The 17,396-nt window shown below is 54.1% G+C and overlaps 1 protein-coding gene across 1 annotated transcript; it reads right to left on the reverse strand.

The window, feature by feature from the left end:
• Positions 1-344: 344 nt before the first annotated feature.
• Positions 345-16,573, reverse strand: PIWIL2 (piwi like RNA-mediated gene silencing 2). Its single transcript, XM_056508800.1, has 21 exons — positions 16,312-16,573; positions 16,113-16,236; positions 15,672-15,806; positions 15,483-15,593; positions 15,127-15,244; positions 14,919-15,040; positions 14,754-14,834; positions 14,464-14,577; positions 14,169-14,357; positions 13,919-14,003; positions 13,012-13,098; positions 11,404-11,544; positions 11,212-11,325; positions 10,237-10,425; positions 9,030-9,131; positions 8,148-8,267; positions 6,127-6,215; positions 5,745-5,850; positions 4,636-4,889; positions 3,704-3,811; positions 345-1,307 (listed from the first exon to the last, which is right to left on the reverse strand). The coding sequence occupies exons 1-21, from the start codon at positions 16,520-16,522 to the stop codon at positions 1,151-1,153; spliced, it is 2,757 nt and encodes a 918-aa protein (XP_056364775.1). The 5' UTR covers positions 16,523-16,573; the 3' UTR covers positions 345-1,150.
• Positions 16,574-17,396: the final 823 nt, after the last annotated feature.

Here is a 17,396-nt window from a genome sequence, read left to right on the forward strand (position 1 = left end):
GGCAAATCCCGGCAGCCAGACCCCTCCTGGCTCCTCTCCTGTGCCAAGGAGCTGCCAGGGACAAGGACAATCTGAGCTGGGACACAAAAAGCTGCTGGAGGGGGTCAGGCAGAGCTGGGGACCCCCAAAACCCCCAGCTCAGCACCCCCAGGGCTAAAATTTGTTCCTAAATCCCATCCCAGGTTGGGCCACGGCTGCCAAAGTCCACCAGGGTTGGCAAATAAACGGGGATAAATGATTAACCCAGGGCACAAGGTGACAGCTGTGGTGGCACTGCTGCTGTGACCCCCCAAGGATGAGGGGCCACCAGCACCCCCACCCCCAAAATACACCAGGGAGCAGCTGCCAGCAACGATTTTATTGGAATGAACCAAAAAACTGGTTACAGTGAAGAGAAAAGTTAGGGAATTCCAACTTCTGACTGAGGCAAAAAAAAAAAAAAGCACCTAAAATAGGTGAAAATTCAAACCTCTCCCCTGGGGTAACGACCTGAATCCACAAAGAATTCTCCTTGGAAAACCAGTGACTCCTCAAGGACAGGAGAACCAGCCAAACTGGAGCTGGTTTGTTCAACAGCAGCTTGAAAAAACCCAGGGAGAAAAAAAAAAACTTTATAAACCTATGGAAGTGCAAGAAACTGGGAGGAAAAAAAAAAACCCAAACCCCAAAATCTTTGGGATTTACATCCAGCACCTGCAGAGGGATGAGCTGTGGGATCAGCAGCACTTTTTGGGGCTCATTAACTCAACCCAATTACTGGGAAGGCTGGAAACCAGCAGGATATTCCTTTGGTGTCATCCCCATGGAGATAACTCCCAAAAAAAAACCCCTCAGGATGCTCTAAACCGCAAAGAAAAAATAAATTAACAGCGAAGAATAAATTAACTGCGAACAAGGAATAAATTAACAGCAAACAAATAATAAATTAACTGCAAACAAACAATAAATTAACAGCAAACAAATAAATTAACTGCAAACAAACAATAAATTAACAGCAAACCAGGGGATTGAGGAGGGTCCCCCTTGGCAGGGGGAGCGAACGGCAGCGGAATTCCGGGCGCAGCCCCGGCTCCATCCCGGTTTCCCGGGGGCAGCCCCGGCTCCATCCCGGTTTCCCGGGGGCAGCCCCGGTCTGGCAGGTCCTGGCAGGTCAGAGGAAGAAGAGCAGCTCGCTGAAGTGGGCGCTGGGCTCGTGGTGCAGCACCTGGCCCACCAGGAAGGCCAGCTTGTGCGCGTACTTGCAGGGCGCGGGGACGCGGATGGTGCCCGGCCAGTTCCAGTACAGGTGGCACAGCTTGAAGGTCAGCCTGGCACAGGGAATGGGGTTTGGGATTCCAGGAATGATCCTGATCCTTCCCAGAACCTGCTCCCAGGTATTTGGGACTGAGGGAATTGGGGTTTGGGATTCCTGGGAATGGATCCAATTCCTTCCCAGAAACTGTTCCCAGGTTCTTGGGACTGAGAGAATCGGGGTTTGGGATTCCAGGAATGATCCTGATCCTTCCCAGAACCTGCTCCCAGGTTCTTGGGACTGAGGGAATTGGGGTTTGGAATTCTCAGGAATGGGGATGGATCCAGGTTCAGATCCTTCCCAGGTGTTCCTGTTCTTGGGATTGAGGGAATTTGGAATTCCTGGGAATTATCCTGATCCTTCCCAGAACCTGTTCCCAGGTTCTTGGGACTGAGGGAATTGGGGTTTGGAATTGCTGGGAATGGGGATGGATCCAGGTTCAGATCCTTCCCAGGTGTTCCTGTTCTTGGGACAGAGGGAATTGGGGTTTGGGATTCCTGGGAATGATCCAGATCCTTCCCAGAACCTGCTCCCAGGCTCTTGGGACTGAGGGAATTGGGGTTTGGAATTGCTGGGAATGGGGATGGATCCAGGTTCAGATCCTTCCCAGGTGTTCCTGTTCTTGGGACAGAGGGAATTGGGGTTTGGGATTCCTGGGAATGATCCAGATCCTTCCCAGAAACTGTTCCCAGGTTCTTGGGACTGAGAGAATTGGGGTTTGGAATTGCTGGGAATGATCCTGATCCTTCCCAGAACCTGCTCCCAGGTATTTGGGACTGAGGGAATTGGGGTTTGGGATTCCTGGGAATGGATCCAAATCCTTCCCAGAAACTGTTCCCAGGTTCTTGGGATTGAGGGAATTTGGTTTGGGATTCCTGGGAATGGATCTAGTTTCAGATCCTTCCCAGGTGTCCCTGTCCTTGGGACAGAGAGAATTGGGATCTGGGATTCCTGGGAATGGATCCAGACTCAGATTCCTTCCAGAACCTGCTCCCAGGTTCTTGGGATTGAGGGAATTGGGATTTGGGATTCCCAGGAATGGGGACGGATTCATCCCAGAACCTGCTCCCAAACTCTTGGGTCTGAAGAAATTGGGATTTGGAATTGCTGGGAATGGGGATGGATCCAGGTTCAGATCCTTCCCAGGTGTTCCTGTTCTTGGGATTGAGGGAATTGGGGTTTGGGATTCCTGGGAATGGATCCAAATCCTTCCCAGAAACTGTTCCCAGGTTCTTGGGATTGAAGGAATTGGGATTTGGGATTCCTGGGAATGGATCCAGAACCTGCTCCCAGGTGTCACTGTCCTTGGGACAGAAGGAATTGGGATTTGGGATTCTCAGGAATGGGGACAGATCCCTCCCAGAACCTGCTCCCAAATTCTTGGGATTGAAGGAATTGGGGTTTGGAATTGCTGGGAATGGGGATGGATCCAGGTTCAGATCCCTCCCAGGTGTCCCTGTCGTTGGGACAGAAGGAATTGGGATTTGGGATTCCTGGGAATGGATCCTGATCCTTCCCAGAAACTGTTCCAAGTTCTTGGGACTGAGGGAATTGGGGTTTGGGATTCCTGAGAATTGATCCAGACTCAGATCCCTCCCAGAACCTGCTCCCAGGTTTTTGGGACAGAGGGATCTGGGACTTTCAGGAATGGGGATGGATCCAGGTTCAGATTCTTCCCAGGTGTCCCTGTCCTTGGGACAGAGGGAATCGGGGTTTGGGATTCCTGGGAACATATCCAAACTCAGATCCCCTCCCAGACCTGGGGATCCCCCCCTTCCCCAGTGAAGATTTTGGGGTTGCAGTCTCTCAATAACTCTGGGGTTCCTGCCCACCCCTCTGGGGTATTCTGGGGTCTCTGCCCTGCTGCAGGGAGGATTTTGGGGGGCTGCAGCAACTCTGGGGTTCCTGCCCACCCCTCTGGAATATTTTGGGGGGGCTGCAGTCTCTCAGTAACTCTGGGGTTCCTGCCCATCCCTCTGGGATATTTTGGGGTCTCTCTCCTGCTGCAGGGAGGATTTGGGGGGCTGCAGGATCTCAGGGATTCTGGCACTCTGGGGTTCCTGCCCACCCCTCTGGGATATTTTGGGGTCTTTCTCCTGCAGCAGGGAGGATTTTGGGGGGCCCAGGATCTCAGGGATTCTGGCACTCCTGCCCACCTCTCTGGAATATTTTGGGGGGCTGCAGTCTCTCAGTAACTCTGGGGTTCCTGCCCACCCCTCTGGGGTATTTTGGGGGGCTGCAGTCTCTCAGTAACTCTGGGGTTCCTGCCCACCCCTCTGGGGTATTTTGGGGTCTCTCTCCTGCTGCAGGGGGGATTTGGGGGGGCTGCAGTCTCTCAGGAGTTCCTGCCCACCCCTCTGGGGTATTCTGGGGTCTCCCTCCTGCAGCAGGGGGGATTTTGGGGCTCCCTACCTCTGCAGGTGCTCGGAGCTGAGGTTGGCCGTGTTCCACATGCAGATGTAGCGCGTGGGGACGCTGCAGCCCTGCCGGGAGTGATGGGCCAGCAGGAAGAAATCCTGCCTGGGGGGGCAAAACAAACACCAATTCCATTTTCCCCACCCCAAAATCAGCATTTTGGCACTTCAGGGTGCTCTGAACCCCAGATTTGGCTTTTTTTTACACCCCAGAATGGTGGGTTTGAACCCCAGGTTCCATCTTTGTACTCCACAGGGATTTTTTTTGGTTTTATAACCTTTTTTTTTTTGCACTCAAGGTGTCTTTAGAGCCCAAAATGTCTCATTTTGTAAAAACAATGAATTATAAAGTACCTCATGGTATTTTTACAACCAGTTTTTGCACTTTGGGGGGACTTTACAAACCATTTTTTACACCTGGGTGTGGATTTTTTCCAACACCCTGGGCTATTTTCTACAATTCCTTTGGCACCCTGAGAATTTCTTTGCACCCTGAGGTTCTGGGATTCTTTTTCTTGCACCCTGAGCTTCTTTTTGCACCTTGGGCTATTTTTACAACCATTTTTTCTGCACCCAGGGGTGCTTTTGCAACTTTTTTTTTTTGGGACCCTGGGGTGCTTTTTTTTTTGCACCTTGGGCTATTTTTACAACCATTTTTTCTGCACCCAGGGGTGCTTTTGCAACCTTTTTTTTGAACCCTGGGGTGCTTTTACAACTATTTTTTTTGCACCTTGGGCTATTTTTTCAACCATTTTTTCTGCACCTTGGGGTTGTTTCACCACCAATTTTTTCCCGCCCAGGATGGATTTTTCCCACCCTGGGGCATTTTCCCCTCTGTTTTTTTTTTTCCCCAGGTTATTTTTCCCCCCTGGGGGTGTTTTCATCCCTTCCCAGGGTGTTTTTTAGCCCAGCCCCAGCTGTGCCTCTCACCATCCCGAGCTGGTGACGCTGTGGTCGATGACAGTGCCCAGGGGAGGGGACCCCAACTCCTCTCCTGTCAGGCAGTAGAAGTTGGTGCTCAGCTGCTTCTGCACCACCACCACCACCAGGCTGGGCTGATAATTTTGGAAGGTGTGGAAGCTTTTCTGGAGCTGGGGCACCTCATATTTGAGCACCGTGTCCAGCTGGGGGTCGGACACCCCGTCCCTGTACACCACGATCTTCATGGGCAGGGAGTGGTTCAGCTGGGGGGAAAAAAATGGGGAAAATCAGGAAAATCAGGTTATTTTTACCTCCCTGCTGTTTCACAGGGTTAGCTGGGGGAGGTGGGGAAATAGTGCCTGGTCAGGAGAATTTTAGGTGTTTGAATGGAGCTGGGAATTTAACTAACATTGAGTCAAAATCCTCAAAAAATGCAGCTTTGGGTGTGTTTGCATCACAGAATTCCAGATTGATTTGGGTGAGAGGAGCTTTAAAATAATCTCATTCCATCCCCTTCCACTGTCCCAGGTTATCCCAGCCTGGCTTGGACACTTCCAGGGATCCAGGGGCAGCCACAGCTACTCTGGGAATTCCATCCCAGCCCCTCACAGGCAGGAATCCCTTCCCAACATCCCATTTATCCCTGCCCTTGGTCAGTTTGAAGCCATTCCCTGTGTCCTGTCCCACAGCAAATTCCCAGAGCCCAGGGCTGTTCCTGCAGCACCCACTGAAGGATGAAAAAAATAAAATCAAAGAATCAAATCAAAGAATGGTTTAGGTTGGAAGTGACTTAAAACCAATCCCATCCCTCTGTCATGGGCAGGGAAACCTCCCACTATATCCCAGGCTGCTCCAAGCTGGATTTGGACATTCCCAGGGATGAAGCAGCCAGTTTCTCCAGGAAAATGCCAAGAGCTGGGATTTTTCCTGGCCCTGCCCTGTCCCAGGCTGCTTGTCTCACCCTGGGACAGGGGAGCTGTAACGTGGCACTTCCCTGTCAGCAAACTGAGATAAGGAGGAGCTGCCTGGCTCCACAAGCAGTCCAAAGGCTGCAGGGAGCTCAGCTGAGCTCTGGGAGGCTCCTCTCTGCTCCCAGGGTGGTTCCTGGGGGCTCTCACCTCGTAGAAGCGTTTGAGGGCCTGCGAGAGGCAGAGGCGGAGGCTGTCGGCGATTTCCTGGTGGGGCATCTGGAAAACCACCCTGGAGTACCACTTGGTGAGGATGCTGGGGATGGGATGGGATGGGAATAAACACCAGGAATGTCCTCCAGGCAAAACCAGGCAAAGTCTTGTGCAGCCCCAAACCAGCCCTGGCTCAGCGTTTCCCCAGAGATCCCCCGCACAAACACGCCAGGAGAGATCTGAGAGCAGCTCAGGGGGCAGCAGCATCCTCACCCTCACCCCCCTCCCAGCCAAGGAAGGGGAATTTGGGAAGGGAAATCCTGGAAATCCCCAGGGCAGAGCAGGAAAAGCTTCCCCCCTTCCCCAGGAAGCCACGTACTGGTTCATGCTGGCCACGAAGCCGATGACAGAGCGCATGCCCTGGCTCCTGCTGTGGTGGACATCCATGCCCACAACCATCAGCTGCTTCTGGAGAGGGGAAAAAATGGGATTTAGGGATAATGTCCATGCCCACAACCATCAGCTGCTTCTGGAGAGGGGAAAAAAATGGGATTTAGGGATAATGTCCATCCCACAACCATCAGCTGCTTCTAGAGAGGGGAAAAAGAACTGGGAATTATGGATAAAGTCCATGCCCACAACCATCAGCTGCTTCTGGAGAAGGGAAAAAAATGGGATTTAGGGATAATGTCCATCCCACAACCATCAGCTGCTTCTGCAGAAAAAAAATGGGATTTTGGGATAATGTCCATCCCACAACCATCAGCTGCTTCTAGAGAGGGGAAAAAATGGGATTTTGGGATAATGTCCATGCCCACAACCATCAGCTGCTTCTGGAGAGGGGAAAAAATGGGATTTAGGGATAATGTCCATCCCACAACCATCAGCTGCTTCTGGAGAGGGGAAAAAAGTGGGATTTAGGGATAATGTTCATCCCACAACCATCAGATGCTTCTGGAGAGGGGAAAGAATTGGGATTTTGGGATAATGTCCATCCCACAACCATCAGCTGCTTCTGGAGAGGGGAAAAAATGGGATTTAGGGATAATGTCCATGCCCACAACCATCAGCTGCTTCTGGAGAAAAGAATTGGGATTTAGGGATAATGTCCATCCCACAACCATCAGCTGCTTCTGGAGAGGGGGAAAAAATGGGATTTAGGGATAATGTCCATGCCCACAACCATCAGCTGCTTCTGGAGAAAAGAATTGGGATTTAGGGATAATGTTCATCCCACAACCATCAGCTGCTTCTGGAGAGGGGAAAAAATTGGGATTTAGGGATAATGTCCATCCCACAACCATCAGCTGCTTCTGGAGAGGGGAAAAAATTGGGATTTAGGGATAATGTCCATCCCACAACCATCAGCTGCTTCTGGAGAGGGGAAAAAATGGGATTTAGGGATAATGTCCATGCCCATAACCATCAGCTGCTTCTGGAGAGGGGAAAAAATGGGATTTTGGGATAATGTCCATGCCCATAACCATCAGCTGCTTCTGGAGAGGGGAAAGAATTGGGATTTTGGGATAATGTCCATCCCACAACCATCAGATGCTTCTGGAGAGGGGAAAGAATTGGGATTTTGGGATAATGTCCATGCCCACAACCATCAGCTGCTTCTGGAGAGGGGAAAAAAATGGGATTTTGGGATAATGTCCATGGCCACAACCATCAGATGCTTCTGGAGAGGGGAAAAAAGAGGGATAATAACCATCCCACAACCATCAGCTGCTTCTGGAGAGGGGAAAGAATTGGGATTTTGGGATAATGTCCATCCCACAACCATCAGCTGCTTCTGGAGAGGGGAAAAAATTGGGATTTTGGGATAATGTCCATCCCACAACCATCAGCTGCTTCTGGAGAAAAGAACTGGGATTTAGGGCTAATGTCCATCCCACAACCATCAGATGCTTCTGGAGAGGGGAAAAAATGGGATTTAGGGATAATGTCCATGCCCATAACCATCAGCTGCTTCTGGAGAGGGGAAAGAATTGGGATTTTGGGATAATGTCCATCCCACAACCATCAGCTGCTTCTGGAGAAAAGAATTGGGATTTAGGGATAATGGAGAGGAGAAATACAGGTGGGATTTAGGGACAATGTCCATGCCCAGAACAGTGAGCTGTCTCTGGAGGCAGGAAAAGCAGGTGGGATTTAGGGATGACATCCATACCAACAACCCTCAGCTGCCTCTGGAAAAGGGAAGAACAGCAAGGGGGGATTTAGGGATAAGTCAGACACCTCCAGGCTGAGATCCCTACAGCTCCAAGGGACTCTCACACCCAAGAGAACCAACCCCAGCTCTCTGGGGCTCATCCAGCCCGTGCCCACAGCAATTCACCCCAGCTCCAGAGCCTGCAGGCTCATCCCAGCCCTTCTCCTGGGGTTTTCCTGCCTTACCAGAGGGATATCCACCCCCCAGAGCTGCCCTCCCAGCTTGCAGTTGATCTGCAGCAGAACTTTCTGCACCACGCTCCTGATCTTGCCAGGGTGGCCCGTGAGGGACTGGGCATTGATGACCTGAGGAGAGGGAAAACAGGGAACAGTGAGGCTGGAGACAGACAAGGGCTCCCAGGGAAGGGGAAAGTTTAGGGAAGGGGAAAGTTTGGGGAAGGGGAAGTTTAGGGAAGGGAAAGTTTAGGGAAGGGAAAGTTTAGGGAAGGGAAAGTTTAGGGAAGGGAAAGTTTAGGGAAAGGGAAAGTTTAGGGAATGGGTTAGTTTAGGGGAAGGGAAAGTTTAGGGAAGGGAAAGTTTAGGGAAAGGGAAACTTCTGGGAAGGGAAACTTCTGGGAAGGGAAACTTCTGGGAAGGGAAACTTCTGGGAAGGGAAACTTCTGGGAAGGGAAACTTACTTCTGGGAAGGGAAACTTACTTCTGGGAAGGGAAACTTACTTCTGGGAAGGGAAACTTACTTCTGGGAAGGGAAACTTACTTCTGGGAAGGGAAACTTACTTCTGGGAAGGGAAACTTACTTCTGGGAAGGGAAACTTACTTCTGGGAAGGGAAACTTCTGGGAAGGGAAACTTTGGGGAAGGAAAGTCTGGGGAAGGAAAGGAAACATTAGGGAAGGGAAGGAAAGTTTGGGGAAGGAAAGGAAAGTTTGGGGAAGGAAAGGAAAGGAAATTCTGGGGAAGGAAAGGAAACATTAGGGAAGGGAAGGAAAGTTTGGGGAAGGAAAGGAAAGTCTGGGGAAGGAAAGCTTAAGGAAGTTTAGGAAGGGATAGAGAAAGAAGAAAGGGAAAGGAGAAAGGGGAAAGGAAAAGGAAGAGGGTCCCAGCCCACCTGGGAGGGCACTGGGCTCTGCACACAGCACAGTTTCTTGATGGCCCCGTAGATGTCGTCCCGGCTGCTGGGGATGATGCACAGCAGCAGCTGCACCTTGTCCTGGGGGGAGCCATGGAATTGCTCAGGTTGGAAAAGCCCTCCTGCATCACTGAGCCAAACCCAAGGTCATCAAAAACCCACAAAGTCCCCAGAGTGCCACATCCACACTTGCAGGGATGGGGGCTCCACCACCTCCCTGGGCAGCCCATTTCTGTATTTAATAATGAAAAAAATAAAATTTTTTTCCACTAAAAATTTTCCTTCTGGTGTCCACCCTGAACAGCTTGAAGCCATTCCCTCTTGTCCTGTCCTTTTTCCCACTTCACCCTCCTGTCATGGATTTTTAGGGTAAAAATAAAAGTCTCCCTGAGCCTCCCCTTTTCCAGGTGCTCCCATCCCACCTTCTCAATGACTCCCAGTGATGGGGGCTCCACCACCTCCCTGGGCAGCCCATTTCTGTACTTAATAATGAAAAAAATGAATTTTTTTCCATTAAAAAAATTCCTCCTGGTGTCCAACCTGAATGCTTTAAACCATTCTCTCTCATCCTGTCCTTTGTTCCCAACCTCCACCTGACTTCACCCTCCTGTCATGGATTTTTAGGGAAAAAAAAAGTCCCCCTGAGCCTCCCCTTTTCCAGGTGCTCCCATCCCACCTTCCCAATGACTCCCAGTGATGGGGGCTCCACCACCTCCCTGGGCAGCCCATTTCTGTATTTAATAATGAAAAAAATAAAATTTTTTTCCACTAAAAATTTTCCTCCTGGTGCCCACCCTGAACGGCTTGAAGCCATTCCTTCTTGTCCTGTCCTTTTTCCCACTTCACCCTCCTTTCATGGATTTTTAGGGAAATAAAAGTCTCCTGGAGCCTCCCCTTTTCCAGATGCTTCCATCCCACCTTCTCAATGACTCCCAGTGATGGGGGCTCCACCACCTCCCTGGGCAGCCCATTTCTGTATTTAATAATGAAAAAAATGACATTTTTTCCATTAAAAAAATTCTTCCTGGTGTCCAACCTGAATGGCCTGAAGCCATTCCCTCTTGTCCTGTCCTTTTCCCCACTTCACCCTCCTTTCATGGATTTTTAGGGTTAAAAAAAAAGTCTCCTTGAGCCTCCCCTTTTCCAGGTGCATCCCAGGACCCCCAGGGATGTCCCCACTCCTCACCTGGCTCCCCAGGGAGCTCTGGATGCTCCTGACGTAGGTTTCAATCCGGTCATCCCGCAGCTCCTGCACTGTGGGGTGCCCCACCTGCATCCCCATGGCCCCACAGCAGCTCCTCATGCCTGTCAGCAGGTCCTTGGCCAGGTGCTGCAGCCTCTTGGGATAGATCAGGAGCCAGGAGTTGATGGGGATCTGGGAGAAAAGCCAGCACAGGTCGAGGTTTGGGGGTGTTTGGATCCTAATGCACGCAGCACATTCCTGCTGGGGAGAGGAGAAACCTACAGAGCACAGAGGGAAATTTGGGAGAGGAAAACTGGGCCTAGAGGAACCTGGAGCACAGCAGGGAGCTTGGGAGAGGGAGATCTGGGAGAGGGAATTCAGGCCAAGGGGAACTTGCAGCAGAGAGGAGAATCCAGGAGAGGGAAAGTGGCCCCAGAGAAACCTGGAGCACAGAGGGGAATTTGGGAAAGTGGCCCAAGAGAAATTTGGAGCACAAACAGGAATTTGAGAGAGGGAAAATGGCCCAAGAAAACCTGGAGCACAGAGGGGAATTTGGGAAAGTGGCCCAAAAGAAATTTAGAGCACAAAGGGGAATTTGGGAAAGGAAAAGTGGCCCAAAAGAAACCTGGAGGACAGAGGGGAATTTGGGAAAGTGGCCCAAGAGAAATCTGGAGGACAGAGGGGAATTTGGAAAAGCAAGCCAAGAGAAATCTGGAGCACAGAGGAGGGAAAGGGAAAGTGGCCCAAGAGAAATTTGGACTGCATTCCATCCAATTGCTGCATGGGAAAGGCTCCCTCCACCCTGGGATGAGGTGGGAAAACAGACAGCAGAGCCACGTACCTCCAACTCCTCCTGAACAACAGGCTGGAGCGCCCATCCAACACAAACAAGGGGAGGGTTTGTGCTGGAAGCTGCTCAGCCAGGGTGCCAGGGCTCAGGGAAACCCAGCTGTGCCCTGAGGGGAGGCTGCTGCTCACCACGGCGATGGGCACCTCCCGGGTCACCTCCCGGTGCCAGCTCAGGTCCTCGGCGGGCAGGAAGGAGCGGTGCCGCAGGTTGATGCGCTCCACGGGCAGGATGTGACCCTGGGTCTGGGCAGGGGGGATTTCTGGAGGTGTCTCCACTGCTCCCACACTCAGAGGGGAGGAGGGAGCCCCTGCAGCCCTTACCCTGTAGATGTCAGTGTCCAGGCACAGCCCCCAGCGCTCCAGCTCCTGGGAGGCCTCCGGGGTGCTGCGGATGCGGCACAGCAGGCTGGTGAGGCGCTGGTAGTGCTGCTGGGGGCTCTGGATCATCTCCCACATCACCTCCTGCCCGGGACAGCCAGCATGAGGGGGGAAAAGGGGAAGGGAAAAGGGAGAAGGGAAATGGGGAAGGGAGAAGGGAGAAGGGAGAAGGGAAAAGGGAGAAGGGAGAAGGGAGAAGGGAGAAGGGAGAAGGGGAAAGGGGAAAGGGGAAAGGGGAAAGGGGAAAGGGGAAAGGGGAAAGGGGAAAAGGGGAAAGAGAAAAGGGGAAGGGAAAAGGGAGAAGGGAAAAGGGAAAGGGGAAGGGGAAGTGAAAAGGGAAAGGGAAAAGGGAAAGGGAAAAGGGAAAGGGAAAAGGGGAGAAGGGAAGGGAAGTTTCAGGGAAGTTTCAGGGAAGGGAAGTTTCAGGGAAGTTTCAGGGAAGTTTCAGGGAAGTTTCAGGGAAGTTTCAGGGAAGGGAAGTTTCAGGGAAGTTTCAGGGAAGGGAAGGGAAGTTTCAGGGAAGGGAAGTTTCAGGGAAGTTTCAGGGAAGGGAAGTTTCAGGGAAGGGAAGTTTCAGGGAAGGGAAGTTTCAGGGAAGGGAAGTTTCAGGGAAGGGAAGTTTCAGGGAAGGGAAGTTTCAGGGAAGGGAAGTTTCAGGGAAGTTTCAGGGAAGGGAAGTTTCAGGGAAGTTTCAGGGAAGGGAAGTTTCAGGGAAGTTTCAGGGAAGGGAAGTTTCAGGGAAGGGAAGGGAAGGGAAGTTTCAGGGAAGTTTCAGGGAAGTTTCAGGGAAGTTTCAGGGAAGGGAAGTTTCAGGGAAGGGAAGTTTCAGGGAAGGGAAGTTTCAGGGAAGGGAAGTTTCAGGGAAGGGAAGTTTCAGGGAAGGGAAGTTTCAGGGAAGGGAAGTTTCAGGGAAGGGAAGTTTCAGGGAAGGGAAGGGAAGTTTCAGGGAAGGGAAGGGAAGTTTCAGGGAAGGGAAGTTTCAGGGAAGGGAAGTTTCAGGGAAGGGAAGTTTCAGGGAAGGGAAGTTTCAGGGAAGGGAAGGGAAGGGAAGTTTCAGGGAAGGGAAGGGAAGGGAAGTTTCAGGGAAGTTTCAGGGAAGTTTCAGGGAAGTTTCAGGGAAGTTTCAGGGAAGTTTCAGGGAAGTTTCAGGGAAGTTTCAGGGAAGTTTCAGGGAAGTTTCAGGGAAGTTTCAGGGAAGTTTCAGGGAAGTTTCAGGGAAGGGAAGGGAAGGGAAGGGAAGGGAAGGGAAGGGAAGGGAAGGGAAGGGAAGGGAAGGGAAGGGAAGGGAAGGGAAGGGAAGGGAAGGGAAGGGAAGGGAAGGGAAGGGAAGGGAAGGGAAGGGAAGGGAAGGGAAGGGAAGGGAAGGGAAGGGAAGGGAAGGGAAGGGAAGGGAAGGGAAGGGAAGGGAAGGGAGAAAGGAGAAGGGAGAAAGGAGAAAGGAAAGAAGAAGGGAAAATGAGAAGGAAATGGGGGTCCCAGCCCACCTGGGAGGGCTCTGGGCCCCCAAACCTTTGGGGAAAACAGGATCAGGGGGATGAGACCGGCTCTGACCTTCAGCATGCGGCTGTTCTTGCGGAGGTCGGAGAGGCCGGTGAGGAAGGTGAGCTCTGGCACCAGCAGCACCATCTCCAGCTGGTGCTGCAGGGAGGGACAGCACTGTCAGCACTCCTGGGGCTGGGAATCCCCTACAGGGGATGGGAATCCCTCCCAGGGTTTGGGAATCCCCCCCCAGGGGATGGGAATCCCTGCTCTGTCCCCAGGGGATGGGAATCCCCCCCAGGGGATGGGAATCCCTGCTCTGTCCTCAGGGGATTGGGAATCCCTGCTCTGTCCCCAGGGGATGGGAATCCCTGCTCTGTCCCCACGGCTGGGAATCCCTGCTCTGTCCCCAAGGGATTGGGAATCCCTGCTCTGTCCCTGGGGATGGGAATCCCTGCTCTGTCCCCAGGGATGGGAATCCCTGCTCTGTCCCCAAGGGATTGGGAATCCCTGCTCTGTCCTCAGGGGATTGGGAATCCCTGCTCTGTCCCTGGGGACGGGAATCCCTGCTCTGTCCATGGAGATGGGAATCCCTGCTCTGTCCCTGGGGATGGGAATCCCTGCTCTGTCCCTGGGGATGGGAATCCCTGCTCTGTCCCTGGGGATGGGAATCCCTGCTCTGTCCCTGGGGATGGGAATCCCTGCTCTGTCCCTGGGGATGGGAATGCCTGCTCTGTCCCTGGGGATGGGAATCCCTGCTCTGTCCCCACGGCTGGGAATCCCTGCTCTGTCCCTGGGGATGGGAATCCCTGCTCTGTCCCTGGGGATGGGAATACCTGCTCCCCTCAGGGGATTGGGAATCCCTGCTCTGTCCCTGGGGATGGGAATCCCTGCTCTGTCCCTGGGGATGGGAATCCCTGCTCTGTCCCAGGGCCTGGAGGAGCCCAGAACAGCTCATGGATCCCCGTGCTCAGCTCACCTTCCCTTTCAGCATCTGTTTCTCCTTGGGCTTGTGCACAAGCAGTGGCTGATCCAGTTCCCTGATGGTGATCCCATAGGTCTTGCTGGAAAAACAGCATCATCACACAACCCTGGAATTTCACTTTGAAACACATCCTGGAGAACACCCAGCCCCAAACTTTGGGCAGCAAAACCTCCCTGCTCCCGCTCCCCCAGCTCAGATCAGCACGGAGCCACCCCCAGGGGATGATCCAGCAGCTCCTCCTCACCTGTAGTACTCCACAAAGGTGATCTCCTGGCCACTGGCCAGGGTGAAAGTGTCCTTGGGGGTCTTGTCCCAGTCGATGTCATCCACGCGATAGGTGCGGTTGTTGTAGCGCGTCATCACCACGCTCCCCACCAGCTGCTTGGTGCACTCCTCCTGGAACGTCCTCTGGCTCTGAGAGTGGATGGTTTGCCTGGCAGAACAGCAGAGGCATGGCTCCCTTCCTGTGCTAACCCAAAAATTAAACCTGCAAAAAAAAAAAAAAAAATCTGCGCCCGAAGCTTTCGGAGTTTCCTCACATCACGCTCAGGATGGACTCGCTGCGGATGATCTTGTGGATGGAATCCACCATGAGGAACAGCCCTCTGTCCTTCCTCCTGATGCTGACAGCGTATCCTGGCCAGATATGGAGGCTGTGTGCAGAGGGAAACAGGCCTGAGTTAAACCAGAGCAGCCAAGGAACACCCAGAACTCAGAGATTCATTTCAACTCCTCAGAACAGCCCAAAAGCCAGAGCTGACCTGGGAAAACTTCCCAGTTTCCAGGGAAACAGGGATGCTCCTGTGGGAAGGAAGGAGCCAGCACCCACCTGTATTTCTGTAGAGTGGTGGCCTGGGCAGGCTCAAAGAAATGTCTGCCAACCAGGCTCATGTTTAAGATTTTCATCACCCTAAGGAAGGAAAAGCAGGAAAAACAGGGTTGGATGAGGATTGGCAGGAGGAAGAAAGAAAGAAAGGTCTCTTTGGTCTCTCACCTGTGGAAAACCACGTTGTAGAAGGGGATGCAGAGATCCGAGCTGGGCTCCAGGGTTTTGGTCATCTGGATGTTGATGGTAATCTCCTCCCCGCTGCACTTCCTCTGAGCCTTCAGGCTGACCTTTGGCAGGGTCAGAGGGGGTTCTCCCACCCAAAACAGGGGCACCCCTGCGCCCCCAAACCAGGTGAGGCCCCCCCACCCCTTACCTTGGGGATCTGGATGGGCAGGAAGAGGATGGAGCCATCAAAGGCCATCACATCCCCGGTGACGGCACGCTGCTCCTTCAGCATGGCAAAGCGGGCACTCCTGCACTCCACCTCGGGGCTGGGGGCACACAGGGGCTTTTCTCCCTCCTCTGCCCACCCCACACCTCGCTCAGCCCCCCAAAAAATCCCCCCTGAAGGTGAAAACCCAGAGCTGGGGAAGCTTCACCTCACGGCAGGCCTGGACAACAGGAAGGCTCTGCCTGGGGACACCCCAACCTCGAGAGGCTGTGGGGGACCCTGGAGGGGCTGTGGGGGACCTGGAGGGGCTGTGGGGGACCCCAGCCCCCCATTATCACCTGAAGGTGACGTGGTACTGGTAGACAGCTTCGTTCTGGCAGTGGATCTTTACAAAGTTCAGCCCCACGGGCACAGTGGCTCCCTTGGCCACCGGCTTCGTCCCCTGCGCCCTGCGAGGGACAGGGGGTCAGCAGTGACCCAGCAGCCACAGCTGGAGCCCAAAACGGGGGGCTGGGGGCATCACTCACAGCCTGGCAGCAGCTGGGGGGGCGGCTGGGGTGGGCACGGGCGCCAGGCTGGGCTGGGGGCTGGGTGGGCACAGGGAGGGCACGGCTCTTCCAGGCTGGGGGGGCAGCGCGTCCCCTTTGCTTTTCCACAGGATCCTGCATCCACAGAGGGGCCGGGGTCACACTGGGGCTGCAAACCCCCAGTGATGACCCAACAACCCATGAAATTCCCTCTATTCCTGCCCCACAGCAGCCTGGGGGCTCAAACACTCAATTTTTGGGATAAAGGGATAGGAGGGGTAGAGGAGATGGGGATGAATAAGGCAGACATACGGGGCAGGGAGGACAAAGGGTGGAAAGGGGGCAGAACATAGAAAGGGGACAGGAGGGACAAGGAAAACGGAAAGGGTCATGAGGACCCACTGAGGGTTTGAGATTAAACTGAGGTTTTAGGAGACTCACTGCCCGCGTGTGGGGAGCGCCGCCAGCGCTGCCCCCTTCTCCTGCTGCTGCATCGGGCCGGGCAGAACCGGAGCTGGAACCGGAGCTGGAACCGGAGATTTCCCATCGCCAGCACCGCCCCGGCCTGTGGGAACACGGGCACCGTGAGGGGCAGAACGGGGCTGCGCTGCCCCCTCACCCCCTCACCGCCCGCACCTACCCAGAGGCCTCTCCACAGGCTCATCCAGGCCCAGCCCGCGGAACAGCGCGGGCAACGGCGACGAGGCGAATCGGGGCTGGGCTGAACCGGGTGAGGGTAAACGGGGGAAGAAAGCGGCGAGCCCGCGGAGCCCCCGCGTGGCGGGGACGGCGGGGCCGGGCCCGGGGCCGGGGCGAGGCCGGGGCTGGCAGAAAGGCCGCGGAGGGTCCATGGCCGCCCCGTCGAGGCGCCGAGCCGGAGCCGCGGCCACGCCGCCGCCGCCGCGCCGAGCGCACGCGCGGCCCCGCCCACACGGCGCTGATTGGGCGGCGCCCCCTGGCGGAGCGGGAGGGAGCGCTGAGGGAAGGGCGGGGGTGGAGAAAGGGGCGTGGTTTGATGGGAGTGGGCGGGGCTATGCAAATTAGGGTGCGGGCATGACGGGAGGGAAGGAAATGCAATGGGGGACGGAAAGGGGTATGGGAGTGGGGGGCAAAATGGGACGGGCAGGGGAGGGTTAGGACGGAATTCAGGGAGTGAAACTGGACGGGCAGGAAAGGGTTAAAATGGAATTCAGGGGTAAAATGGAATGGGCAGGAAAGGGTTAAGATGGAATTCAGGGGTAATATGGGATGGCAGGAAAGGGTTAAAATGGAATTCAGGGTTAAAATGTGATGGGGTGGGATGGGATGGGATGATGGGATGGGATGGGATGGGATGGGATGGGATGGGATGGGATGGGATGGGATGGGATGGGATGGGATGGGATGGGATGGGATGGGATGGGATGGGACGGGACGGGATGGGATGGGATGGGGCAGGAGGCGGGGGTGAGATGGAGATGGAGCTGGAGGGGTAAAATGGGACAGGAAGGTGGAGGTAGGATGGGATGGGAAGGAGGGGTGATTGGGATGGGGAGAATGGGGTGTGATGGGGCAGGAGTGGGGGATAATATGGGATTGGGAGGGTAAGGTCAGATGTGGGGGGGTTAGGATGGGATGGGGTGGGAACAGCAGGATTTAGGATGGGATGGGAGATCAGTGTGAAGGGGCAAGTGCAGCCCCAGCCCTGCCCAGGTGGTTGGTGCCCCCCACCCCTGCTCCCTGCCC

This window comes from Oenanthe melanoleuca, chromosome 22 (genome assembly GCF_029582105.1).
Source record: "Oenanthe melanoleuca isolate GR-GAL-2019-014 chromosome 22, OMel1.0, whole genome shotgun sequence".
NCBI classification, from domain to species: domain Eukaryota; kingdom Metazoa; phylum Chordata; class Aves; order Passeriformes; family Muscicapidae; genus Oenanthe; species Oenanthe melanoleuca.

Excerpts from the sequence above, each read along its gene's own strand:
- PIWIL2 (XM_056508800.1), bottom strand. The coding sequence starts at position 16,522 with ATGGACCCTCCGCGGCCTTTCTGCCAGCCCCGGCCTCGCCCCGGCCCC. Across the intron at positions 15,245-15,482 it reads CAGTACCACGTCACCTTCAG|CCCCGAGGTGGAGTGCAGGA; the intron begins GTGATAATGGGG and ends GTGTGCCCCCAG. Across the intron at positions 13,099-13,918 it reads AACAGATGCTGAAAGGGAAG|CACCAGCTGGAGATGGTGCT; the intron begins GTGAGCTGAGCA and ends CCCTCCCTGCAG.